Below are 18,851 nucleotides of genomic sequence, written 5' to 3' on the forward strand. Positions count from 1 at the left end.
CGGGAGCCGGTGTTAAACACCGCGGACCCCCGACCCCTCCGCAGGGAGCAGAGAGTCAGAGGGAATGGGGAGGGCTGGGGAGAGTGGGGTGCGGAGGGGAGAAGACAGGAGAAACTAAGGGTGGGGACTCAGGGATGAAGTCAGAGAGGAGCGGAGAGTGAAAGGCAGAGAGAGAAAATGGGAGGTAGGAAAGAAGAGATGGAGAGACAGGAAAAGCGGAGGAGGCACCCGGCAGAGACTTATGAGGAAAAAGAAAGAGAAACCCCGCCTAAAAGTCCAGGAGGGACTTCATAGGAGTCTCTTCATGAACCAGCATCCAGCCCTACAATGGAATCCCATGCACCAATTAAAAAGCATGCTGTTGCTGGGCGCAGTGGCTCAGGCCGGTAACCCTAGCACTTTGGGAGGCCAAGGCAGGTGGATCACTTGAGCCCAGGAGTTCAAGACCAGCCTGGGCAACCTGGCAAGACCCCATCTCTACAAAGAAACACAAAAATTTAGCCTGGGTGTCAGAGTGAGACCAAAAAAAATAAATAAATAAAAGCCATGCTGTCCATTTCTATATAATTGGCATGGAGAGACGTCTGCCGTGCACTGCTAAGCAAAGAAGGCTGCTTACAAAATAGTGCGTATTAATAATAGCCCAAGATTTAAAAAAAATTTTTTTTCAGAGAAAACAAGTCTAGAAGGACGCATACCTTGTGGTTAGCAGGGGGCGGGAGGCTTATGAGGGGTCTTACTTCCCTGTTCCTGTTTATTGCTTGGATGGGGGGTGTGGTGCATGAGCATGACTTTTATAATTAGGCAGAAAAATAACACTTGTTCAAAAGAGAACAAGGTGAGTCGGAATAGCTGGAGATGGGAAAGGAGGTAGTTAGAAAGCACGGGAGAAAGCAGGGGAGGAGAAAGACGCTGCAGAGGGTGGGAGGGAGCCCTGGAGTGAGCGGGAGGCAGGGAACTAGCTGGGAGCCAAGTCCCAGCAGGATGTGCCAATCGGCAGGGAGCCTCAGGGACAGAGAGGGAGGGCGAGCATAGGAAGAGACAGGCGCCCTCACCCCCTGCCCACTGGCTGTAGCTGGCTGGGTCCAAGCTGCTCACTGACCTTGCTGGGCTTCTCCTGGAGCACCCACGGTAACAATACTGCTCCTCCCAGGAGAAGCCCCCTCAGGAGCTTCCTCTGTCTCCCCGACTCCAGGACCACAGCATGGATTTCTTTTTTTCTTTCTCTTTTTTACAAATTAAAACTGCATCTCCCCACCCCTACAGGTGGGTTTGTAATTTGCTGTGCCAGAATCAGTCGGAGGGAGAGAAGTCCTTCGGGACAGGGTCTTTAATAACTTCTGCTGCCCAAGGAATTGACTGCAGGGCCTGAAGGCTTAAGTGGGGGAGCTGGTGTGCATTCCTGCCTGTGGCCGGGGCTGCAGGGGTGGGAGTGTGGGGGGCTGTTCATAGAATGAGGAGGACATCTACACACAACTAGGCTCCTCCTAAGGGAAGTCCCTCAGTCCCAGAGCACCAATGCCTTAAGCCCTGGTTACCTGGGGGGCACGGGCCTCTTAGGTGGATCCTAAGCCCTCTTCAACCTCCTGGTTGGGTGCAGAGAGACAAGCCGCCTAGGACCTGTTGCCTGAGCCAGCTCTGGACTTTCTCAGTGCCTCTGTTTCCCCACTTATAAAAACAAAAGGGTAGGACACAGTGAAGTTTCCAGTCTCTTTTAATCCCAGCCATCTGTGACATGCTTTCCCGTGCTCTCAGCAAGCTTTTGTGGGTTTGTTTTTTGTTTTTTGTTTTTTTTAAAACAGAGTTTCGCTCTTGTCGCCCAGGCTGGAGTGCAGTGGTGCAATATCAGCTGACTGCAACCTCCGCTTCCAGGGTTTAAGCAATTCTCCTGCCTCAGCTTCCCAAGTAGCAGGGATTACAGGCATGCACACCATGACCAGCAAGTTTTGTTGTAATTTTAGCGGAGATGGGGTTTCACCATGTTGGCCAGGCTGGTCTTGAACTCCTGACCGCAGGCGATCTGCCTGCCTCAGCCTCCCAAAGTGCTGGGATTACAAGCATGAGCCACAATACCCGGCCACTTTTATGGGGTTTTTGACCAATTTTTGGAATTTAAAAATAGAGTTCACATAAAAATCCAGATGCCAGGCCGGGCACTTTGGGAGGCCGAGACAGGCGGATCACGACGTTAGGAGATCAAGACCATCCTGGCTAACACAGTGAAACCCCATCTCTACTAAAAATACAAAAAATTAGCCAGGCATGGTGGTGGGCACCTGTGGTCCCAGCTACTCGGGAAGCTGAGGCAGGAGAATGTCATGAACCCGGAAGGCAGAGCTTGCAGTGAGTTGAGATCACACCACTGCACTCCAGCCTGGGCGACAACACAGCGAGACTCTGTAAAAAAAGAAAATCCAGTTTCCAGATAATCTGCAACCCTCATTCCTGCTGGGCAACCATTGGAAGGAGCCAATGGAGGCTGCCCCCCAAAGATGGACAGAGCCTCTCCATTTTGCCGTAGCGTCTGCCACCTGATTTTCCTCCCAGCCCTTTCTCCAGCCCCTGTGGGCATGAGTTTACATCACCCCCCAACAAGTGCCTACTTTCCTACTCACTGAATGAGCAAAAACCACAGGCTTTTGAGTCAACCTAGTTAGGTCCAAATTCCAGCTCTAACACTCGAGACATTAGCAAGTCATTTGACTTCTGCATCTCATCTGTAAAATGGGTATTGTAAGAGACCACGTCTTATGCACGGCTGTCATACAGATTAAGGCAATGAATGCAAAGTCCTTAGCGCTGTGCCTAGCACACAGTGAGCACTCAGTATCTTAGCAGTGTCACTGTGCACAACCCTAGCTCTGGATGGGGCACACAGTAGGACCGCAGCCGATGTTTGTTAAGGAAGGAAGTATTCATGACAAGGATGAGACCTGGGAATGGATGAAGTTGCGGAATAGAAGCTTCAAGAGGCTCAGGCTGATGGGACCAAGGGAATAAAGGCCTCCTCTCCCAAGTGTGGGCGGGTGTGGGGCGAGCCAGCAAAGGCAACTTTACTCAGGGCGTCCAAGCCGCCGCCAGGGTCTTCGGGCGTTACCTTGGCGCCACCTTCTGGCTGATGCGCGCCTCACAGCCACCCCCTCCGTCCACGCACCGGGGAGGACCCTACACCCTGAAGAGGTTGGTACTCTCCACTATTTTCAGAACTGGCAGGATCCTTAGAACTCCTAGGGACCCATCATGCATCCGGGGACAAAAGCCCAGAACTGAGTAACTTTCCTGAGGCCACATAGAAAGCTCCTGGCCAGTCTCTATTTAGAACCAGAACGTGCTAACGCTGCCAAGAATAACCACCTCTTCCCTTCATTAGGGACTCTAAGAAAAACAAAATTGCACGTTGTTGTGCATGGGCTGTGCTGATTCTCAGGGGGAGCTTCTCCCAGAAGCAGATCCTGAGACTAGGGATGAATGCAGGTCGTTTATTTGGGAGTTGAACCCGGCAAGCACCAGTGGTGGAGAGGGGATGTGAGACAGGGAAAGGATGGGTATCAATGCAGAGTGCCCACTGGAGGCTCCATGGCTCAGTCCCTCCAGGGAGCCTCGGAGACACTGTAGAACACAGCTCACACTTGTCCCTCCCAAGGGCAAGGAAGCTTGAGCATTTATCCTCCCACTTTCAACCCTGGCTGGCTGAGAGTACTTCGGGGAATTAACTCCCCCATCTACATCTTACCTGGCCTGCCTCTGCACCAAACATGTTCTCAAGACCTGGAAAAGCCCTAAGGCAAGTGATCCCCGGTGCTTGCAGTCAGAAACTGGCTGCTTACACAGTATAGGAATATGAATGCTGGCTGGGTGCGGTGGCTCATGCCTGTAATGTCAGCACTTTGGGAGGCCGAGGCAGGAGGATCACTTAAGGTGAGGAGTTCAAGACCAGATTGGACAACATGGTGAAACCCCTGTCTCTACGAAAAATACAAAAAATTAGCTAGGCGTGGTGGTGCACACCTATCATCCCAGCTACTTGGGAGGCTGAGGCAGGAGAGTCACTTGAACCTGGGAGGTGGAGGTTGCAATGAGCTAGGGTGGCACTACTGCACTCCAGCGTGGGCAACACAGCGAGACAACATAAGAAAGAAAAAAAGAGAGAGAGAGAGAGAGAGAGAGAGAGAGAGAGAGGGAGGGAGGGAGGGAGGGAAAAGAAGAAAGATGAAGGCCAAGTATGAACCCTAGGTCAGCAGCATCAATACAACTGGGGAAACTTATCAGAATGCAGATTATTGATCTCCATCCCAGACCCTCAGAATCAGAAACACGGGAGGTGGGGCCCCACAGTCTTTAACAAGAACCACCATGCAGGGGGCTCAGATACATGCTCAGGTTTTGTTGTTGTTGTTGTTGTTGTTGCTATTGTTGTTGTTGTTATTTTAGACAGAGTTTTGCTCTGTTGCCCAGGCTCTATAGAGTGCAGTGGCATGATCTTAGCTCACTGCAACCCCCGCCTCCCGGGTTCAAGCAATTCTCCTGCCTCAGCCTCCCAAGTAGCTGGGATTACAGGCACCCGCCATCATGCCTGGATAATTTTTGTATTTTTAATAGAGACAGGGTTTTGCCCTGTTGGTCAGGCTGGTCTCAAACTCCTGACCTTAGGTGATCTGCCCACCTAGGCCTCCCAGAGTGATGGGATTACAGACGTGAGCCACCGCGCCTGACCCACACTCAAATTTGAGAATCTCTGACCTAGGAGAGAACACAGGGGGCATCAATAGCGTCTGCTGCAGATATTGTCACCATTTGTCAGATAAGAAGTGAAGCAGTGAAAGTGACTCATCCAAGGTCACACAGATGACAGGTGGCAGGTGTGGGTCTTTGATCTCTTTCCACCATACCACCATAGAAGTGAACAGCACTCACACTTAGGCTCTAGGTAAGACATAAGAATTAGGTCCCAAAGTTCCCCTTCCCCACCACCACCACTTTGCTCCACTTTCTAAACCAAAGGCCTCCACCTGGTGCATCCAAATGGTTCTTAAAGCTCTTCTGGGAAGCCTGCCAAGCCAGGTGCCCCTCTCTTGGCTCCCAGCTGCCCTCACAGCCTCCATCAGGATAAGCCCTCTCCGTATCTCCCCTTGCCCCCCATCGCCCCACACCCTCCAGCCAGCAGGATGTGTTGGGGAAATCCAAAGCAGGTTCTTTCCTGGGAAAGGTTGAGACCCCTGGGTTAAACCTCACCTCGAACCTTTGTGCCACGGCACTTTGCATTGCTCTTCCTTCTCCTCCTTGTCCTCCAACCTTCCTCCCCTCCCCTCCCCTCCCCTCTGCTCCCACTCCATCTGCCGCTCCTCCTGGCTAGGCTCCCCCTCAGTTGGCTCAGCAGGAAAAGAGAACAGGATGGTTTATTTTTATCCTGAGATACTGCTGGGGGGAAGGGGATACCATCTGACCGAGAAGCAGTAGGTCCTGCAGCCACAGGGAGGTCAGAAGGTGGTGACAGACCCAGGATCTCCCTGGCAAGGAACTACAGATGTCGGTTCCAGACAGTAGGCAGACCTGAGAGGAGCTCAGGACCCAGAGTGAGGAGCTCTGAGCATGGCACCACCAGACACTGCTGTGTGACTATAGGCAAGTCACTTCGCCCCTCTGGACCTCATTTCCACCTCTGTAAAAGAGGGAGGGATGCAGGCCCGCCCTGCTTGGGAAGGCTACTTTTGTGAACATGAATCAAATGGGAAGAGCACTTTGCAATCTCGATACCACATGTGAGCACCCATGGAAACCACCCTGGAGGGGCAGCAGCCTGGGGACATTCTTATTTATCTACAGAAAATGCCCTCATTCCGTGAGCCTGACAGCAGGTTAAACAGCTCATGTCACCCAGCATGTTCGCCCCCGTTTTTCTTTTTACATGTTTGATGATTTTTTAATTACATAAGCATTATGTGAATTCACTCTCCTTTTGGGAAAAAGATGAAGCATTATGGGAAAGCCAAATCTCCCTTTAACCAACCCTCCCCCGACCCTTCTTCCCCACCCCAGACGTCACCACTCTTCAAGCTGTGGGTTTTCTGTGTGTCCTTCCAGAACCCTTGTTATATCAATATATGATGCATATTGTATTTATACATATATCCATAGGCAATATACATACATAAAAGCATATATTTTTTTAAAAAGTTCCATACCCATCATTCAGCAGCATGCTTTTTTTTTCCTTACTCGACAGTGTTTTTGAGATTCTGTTGTATAAATATATTCTAATTTTATTTAGCCAGTCTCCTGCTGATGGACAGTTAAGCAGCTTCCAGTTGTTCACTATCACAAACAATGCTGCAATGGGCATCTGTGTTTATGGCTTCCTGGGCGCAGGGAAGCCACCAGGATGCCTCTCTGGGCACCAAACTGCTGGATCGGAAGGTCTGGTGGATATTACTAAACCACACCCCCCACAACCACCACCAAACTTCTGCCTCTGCCTTTAATACAAGTTGGGAGACTGGATGGGCTCCAGGGTGAAGTGAGAGGTTCAAGGTGAACTGTTTCTGCATCCGGTGCCAGGTCTCCTGTCTCAAACTGCAGGGGTGCAGGCGGGAGGGGGTAGCTGTGCCCAGTTAGTGCCAGTCCCTCACCCTCACGCCACAGCAGCAGCAGCGCCAGGCTCTCTGGTCAAGTGCCTGTTTGCCCACGTGGCCACACTCCTGGGTGTGTGCAGCCTCACTGTCTCTCCTGCACTGAGATGCGACTCTCTTTGCCATCCTCCTGGGTGACCGGTTGGCATCCATGTAAAGTCTCCTGCACTGGAGCGGCAGGGTTGGAGCCAGGAAGATCGTCCAGAAAATTGATCTCCTGGGGTTCCTGCTTGGGGTGGGGGGCCTGGGGAGGCAAGATGTGAGGTCACCCCCAGCAACAGGGGCAGCTGTGCTTCTGAGGAGCCCCTCCCTGGGAAGTGGATCCCTTCCCCGAGCCCTCTCGCCTTTCCCAGACGGCGGGTCAGTGCTGATTCCTTGAGTGCCTCCTGCCCCCTGCTGGCCATACCAAGGGTGACGAAGAGCTTCCAGAGTGGGAGCCACTGGGCTTAAGGGGCTGCCACATTTGCTCCCACCCATTTGACCCAGCCCCAAGGCCCAAAGATGCAGCTCCCTAAGCACTGAATGCCAGGAAAGGAGTGAAGAACAGCCAGTGTTAGGCTCTGCCAGTGGTTCCAGGGGCAGTTCTGTGGGGGACTGAGCTCCGGATGGAAGGAGCATGGTGGGTGGGGGTGACAGTCCCCAATTCTGCTGCCACCCCACTGGCTGCAGGGACAGACTCTGAATCAGTTTTACTGCCCCATAGGCAATCGTGAGGCCATCTTTCCAGTTTGTCAAAACTCTGTCCCAGTTCTCAGGGGCGACCTACCTTATCGTTTGGCTTCTTGGCCACCTTTTCTAGAGGGAAAAAAAAAGGATGGGGAGTTGGAGAGGCCAGATTAGGAAACAGGTGGTCCCCCCTCACTCCCCCATAACCTCCCCACCTGAGGACTCACTGATAAAGACCAGCACCAAGAGGAGGATGACAAACAGGATCCCCAAGCAGATGGGGATCACCACCAGGGCTCTCTGCCGATCCTGGGGACCTGGAGAAATCGGGACTTCAGCATGTACCCCTCACCTGCAGGGTCTCCCTACCCTAAACCTGCTGTGACTTGTCAGACTCCAGAATCCTCCAGTGTCAGAGCTCATCTACATCACAGGGTTCAAACCGCAGCCTTTGGGGAAATGTGGCTGGCAGATGTCTTTAAAGGAACCAGAACATTTTTTAATATTTGGAAATACTTGCCGACATTTTTAAACTGGGAGATAACATATTAAAACCTAGACATCTAATTACTCTTACGAACTGGGAAGATCGGGTTCCACTGGGCAGCCTCCCCACCTGGGAACCATCAGCTTGAAGCGAGTGGCGGCGGCTGTCACCACCTGCTCACCATGCTCCCCGCCACTCCCCGCTCTCTGCCCAATGCTGAGGTCTAGCATGATTCATGTCTGCATGGTACTTTTGGTATAGAAGAGTGGAGGGGAAAGGTAAAGTATTTCTCGTGCCAAATTTTTTTTTCTAAGTGGGAAAAACAAAAGAAAGACCAAAAGGCGGGGCGGAGACTAGGGTGAGGCAAGGGATGAAATTGTTTCAGGATAAAATTGATAGGGATGTCCAAAACACTCAGTCATCAAGATAAACACTCTTTTAATGCCATATTTTGAAAATCATCAGGCAGACACCAAGTCAGCAAACTATGGCCTGCAGGCTGGCTGCCCATTCTTTTCATTGGAACCAGGGCCAGGATTAGGGTGAGGTGAGCGAGGCAGGGTCATGCAAACACTGAGTCGGATCCTGTTCTTTATTTAAAATGTTGCTCTCTTGCTCATCATAGATTTATTTGCATTAATTTTTATTTTTAAAAATATTGCATCAAAATGAATTTACCTTGATTACTACACTTTTATGGCACCTTCTTAAATATTGTGCCCAAGGGCAAGTGCCTTGCTCACCTCACTCTAGTCCCAGCCCTACAAACAGGAAAGTACAGTTTGAGAAAAAGCAAAGAGAATGTATTTTTCTCACTCCTGACCTTTTTCACTGATTTACATTATCTGATCTTTGCTGTAGGCCAACCTTCTCACTCTAAAATCAAAACCTACTAAGGAAGTAGTGTTATCATCCCATTTTACAGATGAAGAAACTGAGGCTAAGAGAGGGGAAGTGATTTGCCCAGGCTCCCAAGATAAGTGGCAGAGCTGTGATACCACACCCCCAAACTGCCTCTCCTCCCCCTTTCCCCATCCAGTGTTCCTGTGTGCCTCATCTCCCCCTTCAGTTCCCACTTTCCTAGGCTTTTTCCAGGGCCCATTGTCCAGGACTCACCACAGACAACATCAGTCTTGTTTGTGCCTGCCTGTTGCACAACCAGGTCTTTGGTCTCACAGCTATGCGCAGACACGTGCACAAATGCACACACACAGAGAAAGAAAGAGATATTAAGTTTCCCCAAGCATAAGATTTCTAACTCTAGAATGAGTCAGTCAACAATCAACAAATCCAGGTTCACCGAACACACAGTACGTGCAACATCCTATGCTGGTTATTATAGGAATGACACAGACTCTGTTCTTACAGAACTTAAAAGTGCAGAGAAAAGATTATTGCACATCTTGAAGGAGTAATAAATAGGGGAGTCTATAATGAGTGCCATGCTTTGTGATCTAGGCAGGCTAAAGTGAGATGGGAATGGTTCCGAGGAAACAGAATCCACCAAGGCTGGAATGGAGAGATGATGAGTTCAGCTTAAGACAGTGTTACTCAACCTCAGCACCAGGGACATTTGGGCTGGATCATTCTTTACTGGGTCGGGGGGGCGGGGGCTGTCCTGTGCATTGCAGATGTTCAGCAGCATCCCTGGCCTCTATCTGCCAGATCCCTGTAGCATCCCTCTCTCCATTTGTGACAAATGAAATGTGTCCAGACATTGGCAAACATTCCACAGGGAACAAAACTGCCCCCTGTTGCGAACCTCTGGTTTAAGGGTCTTCCAGACAGACTTCCCCGCAGACATAAGACCTGAGTGGGCCCTAAAGGATGTAAAATTTGGATCAGCAGTGCAGTCCTGCTAAGTGGGACCATGTGATGTGGGGAAATCAGGCAGGTGGCATGCAGGATGGTGTTAGGAAACTATGGAAAATTGTGTCTTTAGAACCAGATCACTGGCAGGTGTGAAGTTTTCGACTGGATTCAGCTGGTCAGTCTCATCAGCATCCAACCAGGCGACTTCACTAGTGAGAGGATTCAGCTGCCTGGAGAGCTCAGAGGAGGAGAAATTACAGAAGAGTGGCCAGTCAGGAGGCACAGCAAGCATCTAGATATGAGATGATGAAGACCTGGTCCAGGTGGCCCCAGGAAGAGTAGAGCAGAATGGACACAGGACGTTGCAAAGGAAAAATCATCTAAGGTGGGAGAAAGAGAGAGAATCTTTGAAGAAAGCATATACTTTAGCCTTTTTTAAATTTTTATTTATTTATTTTTTGAGACGGAGTCTCGCTCTTTCGCCCGACTGGCTGGAATGCAGTGGCGCGATCTCGGCCTAACTGCAGCCTCCCAGGTTCAAGTGATTCTCCTGCCTCTGCCTCCCGAGTAGCTGGGACTACAGACGCACGCCACCATGCCCAGCTAATTTTTGTACTTTTAGTAGAGACAGGGTTTCACCATATTAGCCAGGATGGTCTCCATCTCTTGACCTCATGATCCGCCCGCCTGGCCTCCCAAAGTGCTGGGATTACAGGTGTGAGCCACCGCGCCCAGCCTACTTTAGTCTTACATGAGTAGAGCATTCAGGAGTTTACAATACACTTTACATGTTTTTAGCTCAAGCCTTGTGAAATGAAAGTCATTCCCATTTTCCAGATGAGGAGACTGAGGCTCCATGAGGGTCACACACTTACTGAACTGTAATCAGATTTGTAAGCCAGTGTACTGGTTCCATTAATACTATACCACTGGGGCCTCCAGTTATCAGTCAACATTTATCAGTAAAAATTTGAGCACCTACTATGCATCAGGTACTGTTCTAGGAATAGGGGATGTATCAACGGAAGGAAAAAAAAAGGCCAAGTCTCTACATTTAAGGAATTTTCAATCTATTAGGGAAAGGCAGACGGTTAACAAATAAAATGTATATGGTATACTCCTATTTGTGCAAAAGTAAAAGGAGGGAGATTGCGTGTGTGTGTGTGTGTATGTGTGTTGTGTGTTGGTTTGTTTATATGTAGAATCTCTGGAAGGATATGCAAGGAACAATGGCTCCCTCCAGAAATAACTGGGAGGCTAAGGGGCAGGGATGGGAGAAAGACATTGCTCTGGCTCTTTTGTGCCTTCTGTCCCATGTGCCTATCTTGCCCATTTTTAAAAATCAAATGCCAAAAGTTAATGGGGCAGGTGTTTGTTTTTTGAGACAGAATGTCGCTCTGTTGCCTAGGCTGGAGTGCAGTGGCGCTATCTCGGCTCACTGCAACCTCCACCTCCCGGGTTCAAGCGATTCTCCTGCCTCAGCCTGCCGAGTAGCTGGGATTACAGGCGCCCACCACCACACCCAGCTAATTTTTTCATATTTTTAGTAGAGATGGGTTTTCACCTTGTTGGGCTGGCTGGTCTTGAACTCCTGACCTCAAGTGATCCACCCACCTTGGCCTCCCAAAGTGCTGGGATTACAGGCGTGAGCCACCACACCTGGCTTGCCGCCCGTGTTTAAGGTATTCCAGGCAGATGAGTTTGACGGAAGAGAATGAACAGTGTGTTCAGAGGATTGCAAGTAGCATGAAGCTGTGCGATGCAGGAAAGAGATCAGGAATGCAGCAGGAAGGTCTGATGCCATGCTAAGGAGTCTTGGTTCCAACAGAAAGATAGGAAGCATCTCAAATAGGAGAGTGTCATGACCTGACAGAAACTGTCGCACGTTCATGTTGGCAATAGGATGAAGAGAGAACCAGCTGGAGGGGAGAGAGCAGAAGCAGGGAGGCCAGGAGGCAGAAAAGGCATCACCCAGACCACAGTGATGAAGCCCAAACTAAAGTGACAACAGTGGAGACAGTGAGTATGTTCCCAAAACATGTAGACAGTCAGAGGGCAGGACCAGGTGTGGGTTTGGAGCTGGATATAAGAGAGGGAGGCCCTCAGGGTGAGCAGCTAGAGCCCAGAAAGCCCTAGAAAGCCAGGTAAGGTGAAAGCAAGAGGAGGAAAACTGAGGAGAAGCAGGAGGGGCAGAAGGAAAGCTAAGATAAGTGTCCCAATACTCCCAGAATAGGAGGCTCTCATGAAGCGAGAGGTCAACAGTGTCTATTACCTCAAAGAGAGAGCAGGCAAGAAAAATGTGGAAACGTGCCCATCTGGTTGGCCATGAGGCCACTCTGCAGATGCTTCACAAGTGCATGAGTACGTGTGGACCTCTGGGAGCGGGGACAGGACAGGTGGCTGGAGAATGGAGGCAGCTCCATGCCACTCTTAGAGCAGGAAACACAAGCGATGAGTGTTTATACCTTGTCCAAGGGCGACACTTTTCAAAAGCAGATGACACATTGGAGAAGAAGCCGACCGGGCAGGGCTCACAGATGGTATCAGAAACCCCTGTAGCTGGGAGTGGGTGGGGAGGGGGACATTAACCATCACAGTGGACCACCTGTCAAGCTCACAAGGGAGCCAGTGGCCAGGCAGGACGGGAAGAGCTCCTGCCTTGAACACTCTTCCCCTGATGTGGTGCTGCCCCCAACAGCTGCAATCCCCAGGAGGATTTCTCCCATTGCCTTTCAAAGGCAGATGCCCATGGCAGGAGGAAGAATGAACAAGGTCCCATCTGCAGCTCACTCCAGTGGGGATGCCGACATAGGTTGGAGCCTCCGCTTCCTCTGCCTCTGGAGCTAAGTGCCCACTGCCCAGCCCCTCACCCTGGGCCCTAAGCTCCTCTGTCCCACCTCCAAAACTGATTCCCAGATGAGCCACTTACCAATCTGCTTGACCCCAAAGCCAGGCAAGCATGAGCGGTGCGGGACACAGCTCTCACAGGACTCACTCGTACAGTGCAGGCCTTCTTCACAGGTGCAGATGGTGTCTGTTTCTGAGGTGCCCTTCTGCTGGACCCGAAGCCCTAGGTCTGAGAAGAGAAGGGCAGGAAGGATGGGAACACCCCACTGGACCATAGTCTGAGCCTCACTCCCCACATTGCCTGCTCTTTCTTCCTCAGACCCTCTTCCAAGTAGAGATGGCAATCAAATCATTTAATGACCAGTACAAGCCGGACTCCAACCAATCAGAACAAACCCTGGCTACATAAAATTAGAATGGCTGCATTGTTGGGAATATCAGCTGCAATATCAACCCGGCTCCCAAGCGTCCCTTTCCCAACAGCCCACGCACTGGGGTCGCAGTATTTGTGCTGGTGGCAGCGTGTCTCTCTATTCCAGGTGTCTAGGAATTCGCTTTCACCGCAAGGAAGGCATTCTGTTTCAGTGAACTCTGTGCAGTCACTCACCAGTTTCTGTCCTGGAAAACATCAGGAAATGAGGGAGGGCTCTGGCCAACTCCATGAGTCAGACACTAACCACACAATGATCAGGCCAGGCTTTAGGGTAGGGGATTCAAAGATGAAAGTCTTGGACCCTTCATAGTCAGGCAAGGAAGATGGAGGAGCTGGGATCCCTAGTTCAGGGTAGACAGAGGTTTACCTGGTAGAGAGGGAACCCAGAACATTCTGACAGTGAAGCAGGACTGGGAAGTGGGTTGTTTCAGATTTGAGTTTACAGTTAACACATGGGGTCTGCGTCTGCCACCAAAGCAAAGGGGGGCTCCATGATGAGGCTAGAGGGTTGGCATCTCACCTGGCTGGCACAAAGAACAGCACTGACTGTTTATTAGGTACTGTTTTTCTCTGCATGCAGTGGGTGGTTCTGGATAGACCTAAAAACAGAATGGTGCAATTTGAAGGGATCTTGAAATCTCCGCTGTAGCCTCTTCAGCAGAAAGGTAAAAGTCATCCAGGACAGAGGCTGCAAACTGAAGTGCAAGTCAAAACAGAAAGTGGAATCTGCATGATATTTGGAATGTTTGTTTTCAAGTAAATTGCCTGATGATAATCGCACCCAGAGAATCATTTTGATATTTTACAAAGCAGTGGTACTGGAAACTCACACATTCTCTGAACTGAATAGAATTCCTTTGGGCTTGATGCCTGAGTCATTCCTCTTCCCAAAGATCCCATTGGATATGGGGACTCCAGCAGCTCCCCTGGAGTCCTGAAGCTAGCTGACTTCAGCTGGCCCTAGTGCTGTTTGGGGCTATGTTTAGCACTTGGCCTCTTCCTCCTATTCTTCTGCTTCCCTTCCTGCTCCTTTCCAAGACCCATCATGTTTTCTTCCTTCAACTCCTCATCATCTGTTCATCCAGCCCTTCCCTCATAAAATGCTAGAATGTAAAGCTGGAAAGGTAAACTCACACTCTTTCATTTTACAGATAGTTGAGACTGAGCACCAAAGAGGAGGGTCACTTGCCCAGAGTTTCACAGTGACAGAGTCCAAATGAGAACTCAAGTCTCAATGCTCCCTCTCTCCATCAATTTGTGTTTCATCTTCACCATTTTACTACATCCAGGTACCACCCATGCTATTAATTACTTCTTGTTAATTTCAATACTTTTATTTTCTTTTATTTTTTCAGACAGGGTCTCGCTCCATCACCCAGGCTGGAGTGCAATGGCACCATCTCAGCGCACTGCAACCTCTACCTCCCGGATTCAAGCAATTCTCCAGTCTAAGCCTCCTGAGTAGCGGGATTACAGGTGTGCACCACTATGCCTGGCTAATTTGTGTATTTTTAGTAGTGATGCGGTTTCACCAGGTTGACCAGGCTAATCTCAAACTCCTGACCTCAAGTGATCTGACTGCCTTGGCCTCCCAAAATGCTGGGATTACAGGCGTGAGCTACCATGCCTGGCCAGTACATTTACCTTAAATGTAAACCTTACATCATCGCCAAGAGACAAGAACCAGTATCACTTCTCATAAATAAAAGGTAACCCTAAAAATAAATTATGAGGAAGCAAAACAAGGTTATTAAACCCCAGCTGGTTGCTTTGCTTGCTGAAGGCCCTCCACCCCAGGCCTGCTCTTGATTTTTGTTTTAAAAGGAGGATTAGCAAGCCTTTGAGAGGCATTAACTCTATTCTAGCTCCAGAGACTTCCTCTTTGAAAAAATGAGAAAGATTTTTAAAAGAACTGTAAAGTGAGTATATGTTTAATTATATGTCCATGTGCTCCTTAAAATCGTCCCACACTTTGGGAACAGCCAGGGAAAAGAACACAAGTTTGAGAGTCAGACAGCTTTAGACTCCAGTCCTGACTTTGACTTTGTAACACTTTGTTATTTTGCTTCTCTTAGCCTCAGTTTCCCTGTCTCTAAAATGGGAGTAATAATGCCTGCCCTGCAGGTTGGACTGTGAAGATAAGAAAGAATACATGTATATGGCCTGGCACAGTGTCGGGAACATAGTAGGTGCTCATTAAACAGCAATTTTAATCATCATTCATTTGTATCTGCTTGCATGATATATGGCCAGCACCCCGGCTACCTGGCTGGCTGTTCAGAATCCTACCTAACTGGTGGCTCTCATTCAACCTGGGTATCTCAGCAAATTACTTACAGAAATGTGTCTTACCCAAAATGGGAAAGGAAATAGAAAAAGCCACTGCCCCCCACCAGCTCATCGCAAGACACCATCCTGTGAACGTGGAGCTCCCACACTCCCAAAGATAGGAAAGTCCTTGATACCATCTTCAAACACATGAGAAATAAAGCCCTCCTCTAAAAGCCTGTCAATCCCCAGTTCTCACTCCCCGTAGTTCTGGTCCTTCTGCCACAAAAGAGCTCAGGACCAGAGCTTGAAGACTCTCACTATCTGAGAGGCAGGCTCAGGTATCATGCAGATGTAGATTCACACCCAGGTTCTTCCATTAGCTAGCTATGAGACCTTTGGCGAGACAATCCCCCTTTCTGAGCCTCAGTTTGCCAGTCTGTATAATGGGGGAGTTGTGGGAAATCAGACAAAGAAAACAGGCAGTGTTTGGCTTAGAGCCTGACACACAAGAAGCCCTCAATAGATAGCTTCTGACATTGTCACAGCCCAACCTCTACCTGGAGCCAAAGTTGGGAGTTATGAGGGCAGACTCCGCTCTTGAGAAGCCTGGGTCACACCCTTCACCCCACCTCCTCTGGCTTTTCCTCCACTCCTACCACAAGGGCCCCCCTTTACCTCTTTTCCAGCTCCACCCTCCCCCTGCCTCCCTGCTCCCTAAGAGCCATTGCTTCAGGTGAAAGTGAAAGCTGTGGGACCAAAGCAGCCTCCCCACTCCCTCTCTTCCCTTGCTGCCGACCCCCCACACCATGGATCATTCCTGCCCAGGCTTCATGCCGGAATCTACAGCCCTCAAAAGTAGGGGGAGGCCAGAGGGGCTGGGATGAGGGAGTCAGGTACTTGGGGGATTCCCAGCCTCCAGAATGAGGAACTACAAAAATACATTTAAACAAAAAGTAAGTCAAGTGTAGGCTTCTGAAAATCCCGGAGATATGCTTGGTTGGCTCCGAGCCCTTCTGATGCCTGGAGAAACCCCTGGTTTCTCCAGCCCTCTGACCACCAGCCCTGGTCAAAGCCAACCAGAACCCTGGTCTCCTAACCCTTTATTGGGTCCCATAAACTGTTCATCTCCCCCAGGGGTCCCCTGAATTTATGTCATCTTAAATTCAGGAGAAAAAGGCACAGCCCTGGGGATTCCTTCTAGGTTGGAACACCCAAGATAGGGTTCAGGGCGGGGGGCGATGTTAAAAGCTCCTTGTCGTCTCAAAAAAGTACCTGGGTCTCTGCACCCATCTCTTTTCCCACAAGATGCCCTGGAAGAAGGCAGCCCCAGCTGGCAAGGAGATGATAACCACTTACAGAGGCTGGCATCTGTCCACAATAAGAAGGGGACAGGAAACGGGCCAGACCCGCCCCTTCCCTTGGTCCGCCTCACTTCCCGCCCTCTGAACCCCCTACCAGTCTCTGTGTGGCCAGCCTCTGAGACTCCCTAAACCCATCCACGCCGTCTAGGCACGCTTGTGCAGCCGGTGCCTTCCCTGTGCGACCCCTGTAGGCCACCCGGGACCCCAGCCCGGGAGAAGAGAGAGGCAGCCCACCCCATTCAGCCTGGAGCGGGGGCACCTTGCCCAGCTCCCACCCACCCTCCTGCCCCCACAAAAATCAGCCAGGAAGGTCTCTCCCCCGAAGTTTTGCTTCCCCTTCCTTCTCATTCCCTACTCCCAAATCTCGTCGGGTGGGGGCAAAAACAACTCACAGCGGTCAGCAAGCAGCCCCAGAGGACGCACTGCAGAGGCAGACGAACCATGGCGAGCTGAGACCAGACGGCAGGACACACTGGGGGCCCGAGCGAGGCCTCTGCTGACTCCCCTGCCCCTGCCTTGGGCCCGCCCAGGAAAGAGGCGGGGTCTTCAAAGACCAATCGCGGTCCACCTATCGGGGGGCGGAGCCCCCAGCAATTCACCGCGCAGGGATTTCCCCAGAACATTCCCAAAAGTCTAATTCCCCCCGGGAGTTTAGGGACGCGTCTTGCGTCCTCCTCCTTAGGGGAGGAGGCATGGTCCCAGAGACAGCCCTTCTTCTTTGCCCCCAGGTCCCTCCCACAAAGGCCAAGCCGAGGCAGGCCAGGAGCTAGCCTGCTTCCAGGGAGCGGAGAGAGATCCCATGCGTGCTGGGGCCCGCCACAGGGACCCTCACGGTTTTCCCCTCCCTGCCCCCCTCTCCGCTGCCTCTAGGTATCCTCGCAAAACCGAAAGGGTCTCCACTGCGGAGAGACCTGAGGAAGTTCCCCCGACACTACCACGCAGAAAACGGGAAGGCCACAGCTGGGGTATGGGGAGGCGTTTCAAGGAAAAGAGTTTCCCAACTCATAATTTCACTCCTTCAAAGGAAATTCCCTCGTGTGGGCGCGTCGTCTCAACTTCCCATGCATCCATCCATACATCCGTGCGTCCTCACCTCATTCCATTCCATCCCACCTCCCACCCAGCACATGGAGACAAGCATTTATTAAGAGTAAGGACCGGGCGCGGTGGCTCACGCCCGTAATCTAGCACTTTAGGAGGCCGAGGTGGGCAGATCACTTGAGGTCAGGAATTCGAGATCAACCTGGCCAAAATAGTGAAACCCCATCTCTACTAAAAATGCAAAAATTAACCGGATGTAGTGGCGTTCGCCTGTAATCCCAGCTACTCGGGAGGCTGAGACAGGAGAATCGCTTGAACCGGGGAGGCAGAGATTGCAATGAGCCTAGATCGTGCCACTGCACTCCAGTCCGGAAGGCAGAGCAAGACTCCATCTCGGAAAAAGAAAAAGAAAAAGAAAAAAAAAAAAAAAAAAAGGTGGGGGCCAGGCGCCGTGGTTTACGCCTATAATCGAACACTTTGGAAGGCCAAAAAGGGAGATTGTTTGAGGCCAGGAGTTCAAGACCACCTCGGCAACATGGCAAGACCCCCATCTCTACACACACACACACAAAAAAGTTTTAAAAGTTAGCCAGGCATGGTGGCAAACACCTGTAGTCCCAGCTACTCAGGAGGCTGAGGCAGGAGGATCGCTTGAGGCCAGGAGGTCAAGGTTGCAGTGAGCCATGATTGCAATAATTGCAGCACTGCACTTCAGCCTGGGCGACAGTGCAAAACCCCATCTCAAAAAAAAAAAAAAAAAGGCTGGGCGCGGTGGCTCACACCTGTAATCCCAGCACTTTGGGAGGCCGAGACGGGCGGATCACGAGGTCAGGAGATCGAGACCATCCTGGCTAACACGGTGAAACCCCGTCTCTACTAAAAAATACAAAAAACTAGCCGGGCGAGGTGGCGGGCGCCTATAGTCCCAGCTACTCGGGAGGCTGAGGCAGGAGAATGGCGTGAACCCGGGAGGCGGAGCTTGCAGTGAGCTGACATCCGGCCACTGCACTCCAGCCTGGGTGACAGAGCGAGACTCCGTCTCAAAAAAAAAAAAAAAGAGTGGGCCAGCCTTTTGTGGCATTATAAAACACTTTAAGAATGTTAGGACACTTGGGACCCTCTCATTTTGCAGAAACACACACACTTGTGCCTACATTTCCTGGGTTCATGACCTCTGAAGATGTTCTTTTTTTTTGTTTTGTTTTGTTTTTAGGTGTTTTTTGTTTCTTTGTTTGTTTTGATGGAGTCTCACTGTGTTGCCCAGGCTGGAGTGCAGTGGCGTGATCTTGGCTCACTACAACCTCTGC

General features: G+C 50.7%; 1 protein-coding gene across 4 annotated transcripts; it reads right to left on the reverse strand.

Annotated features, from left to right (window-relative positions):
- Positions 1-6,141: 6,141 nt before the first annotated feature.
- LOC105496469 (CD40 molecule) lies at positions 6,142-17,039 on the reverse strand. 4 transcript variants are annotated; one of them, XM_011766923.2, is made up of 9 exons: positions 16,896-17,039; positions 13,392-13,470; positions 12,931-13,056; positions 12,521-12,667; positions 12,057-12,150; positions 8,896-8,957; positions 7,520-7,609; positions 7,393-7,421; positions 6,142-6,870 (listed from the first exon to the last, which is right to left on the reverse strand). In XM_011766923.2, the coding sequence occupies exons 1-9, from the start codon at positions 16,944-16,946 to the stop codon at positions 6,712-6,714; spliced, it is 837 nt and encodes a 278-aa protein (XP_011765225.1). In that variant the 5' UTR covers positions 16,947-17,039; the 3' UTR covers positions 6,142-6,711. The 4 variants fall into 4 exon arrangements, with proteins under 4 accessions (XP_011765225.1, XP_011765224.1, XP_024653266.1 ...); XM_011766922.2 differs by having other exon boundaries at positions 7,508-7,609; XM_024797498.2 differs by lacking the exons at positions 8,896-8,957; positions 12,057-12,150.
- Between the last annotated feature and the right edge of the window lie 1,812 nt (positions 17,040-18,851).

This window comes from Macaca nemestrina, chromosome 15 (assembly GCF_043159975.1).
Source record: "Macaca nemestrina isolate mMacNem1 chromosome 15, mMacNem.hap1, whole genome shotgun sequence".
Taxonomy (NCBI): domain Eukaryota; kingdom Metazoa; phylum Chordata; class Mammalia; order Primates; family Cercopithecidae; genus Macaca; species Macaca nemestrina.

What these genes read in the sequence shown, in the direction of transcription:
- LOC105496469 (XM_011766922.2), bottom strand. Translation starts at nt 16,946, where the DNA reads ATGGTTCGTCTGCCTCTGCAGTGCGTCCTCTGGGGCTGCTTGCTGACC. An exon ending in CTTTGGGGTCAAGCAGATTG is followed by an intron (nt 12,151 to 12,520) that starts GTAAGTGGCTCA and finishes ACCCACTCCCAG; the next exon opens with CTACAGGGGTTTCTGATACC. An exon ending in AAGTGTCGCCCTTGGACAAG is followed by an intron (nt 8,958 to 12,056) that starts GTATAAACACTC and finishes GTCTGCGCATAG; the next exon opens with CTGTGAGACCAAAGACCTGG.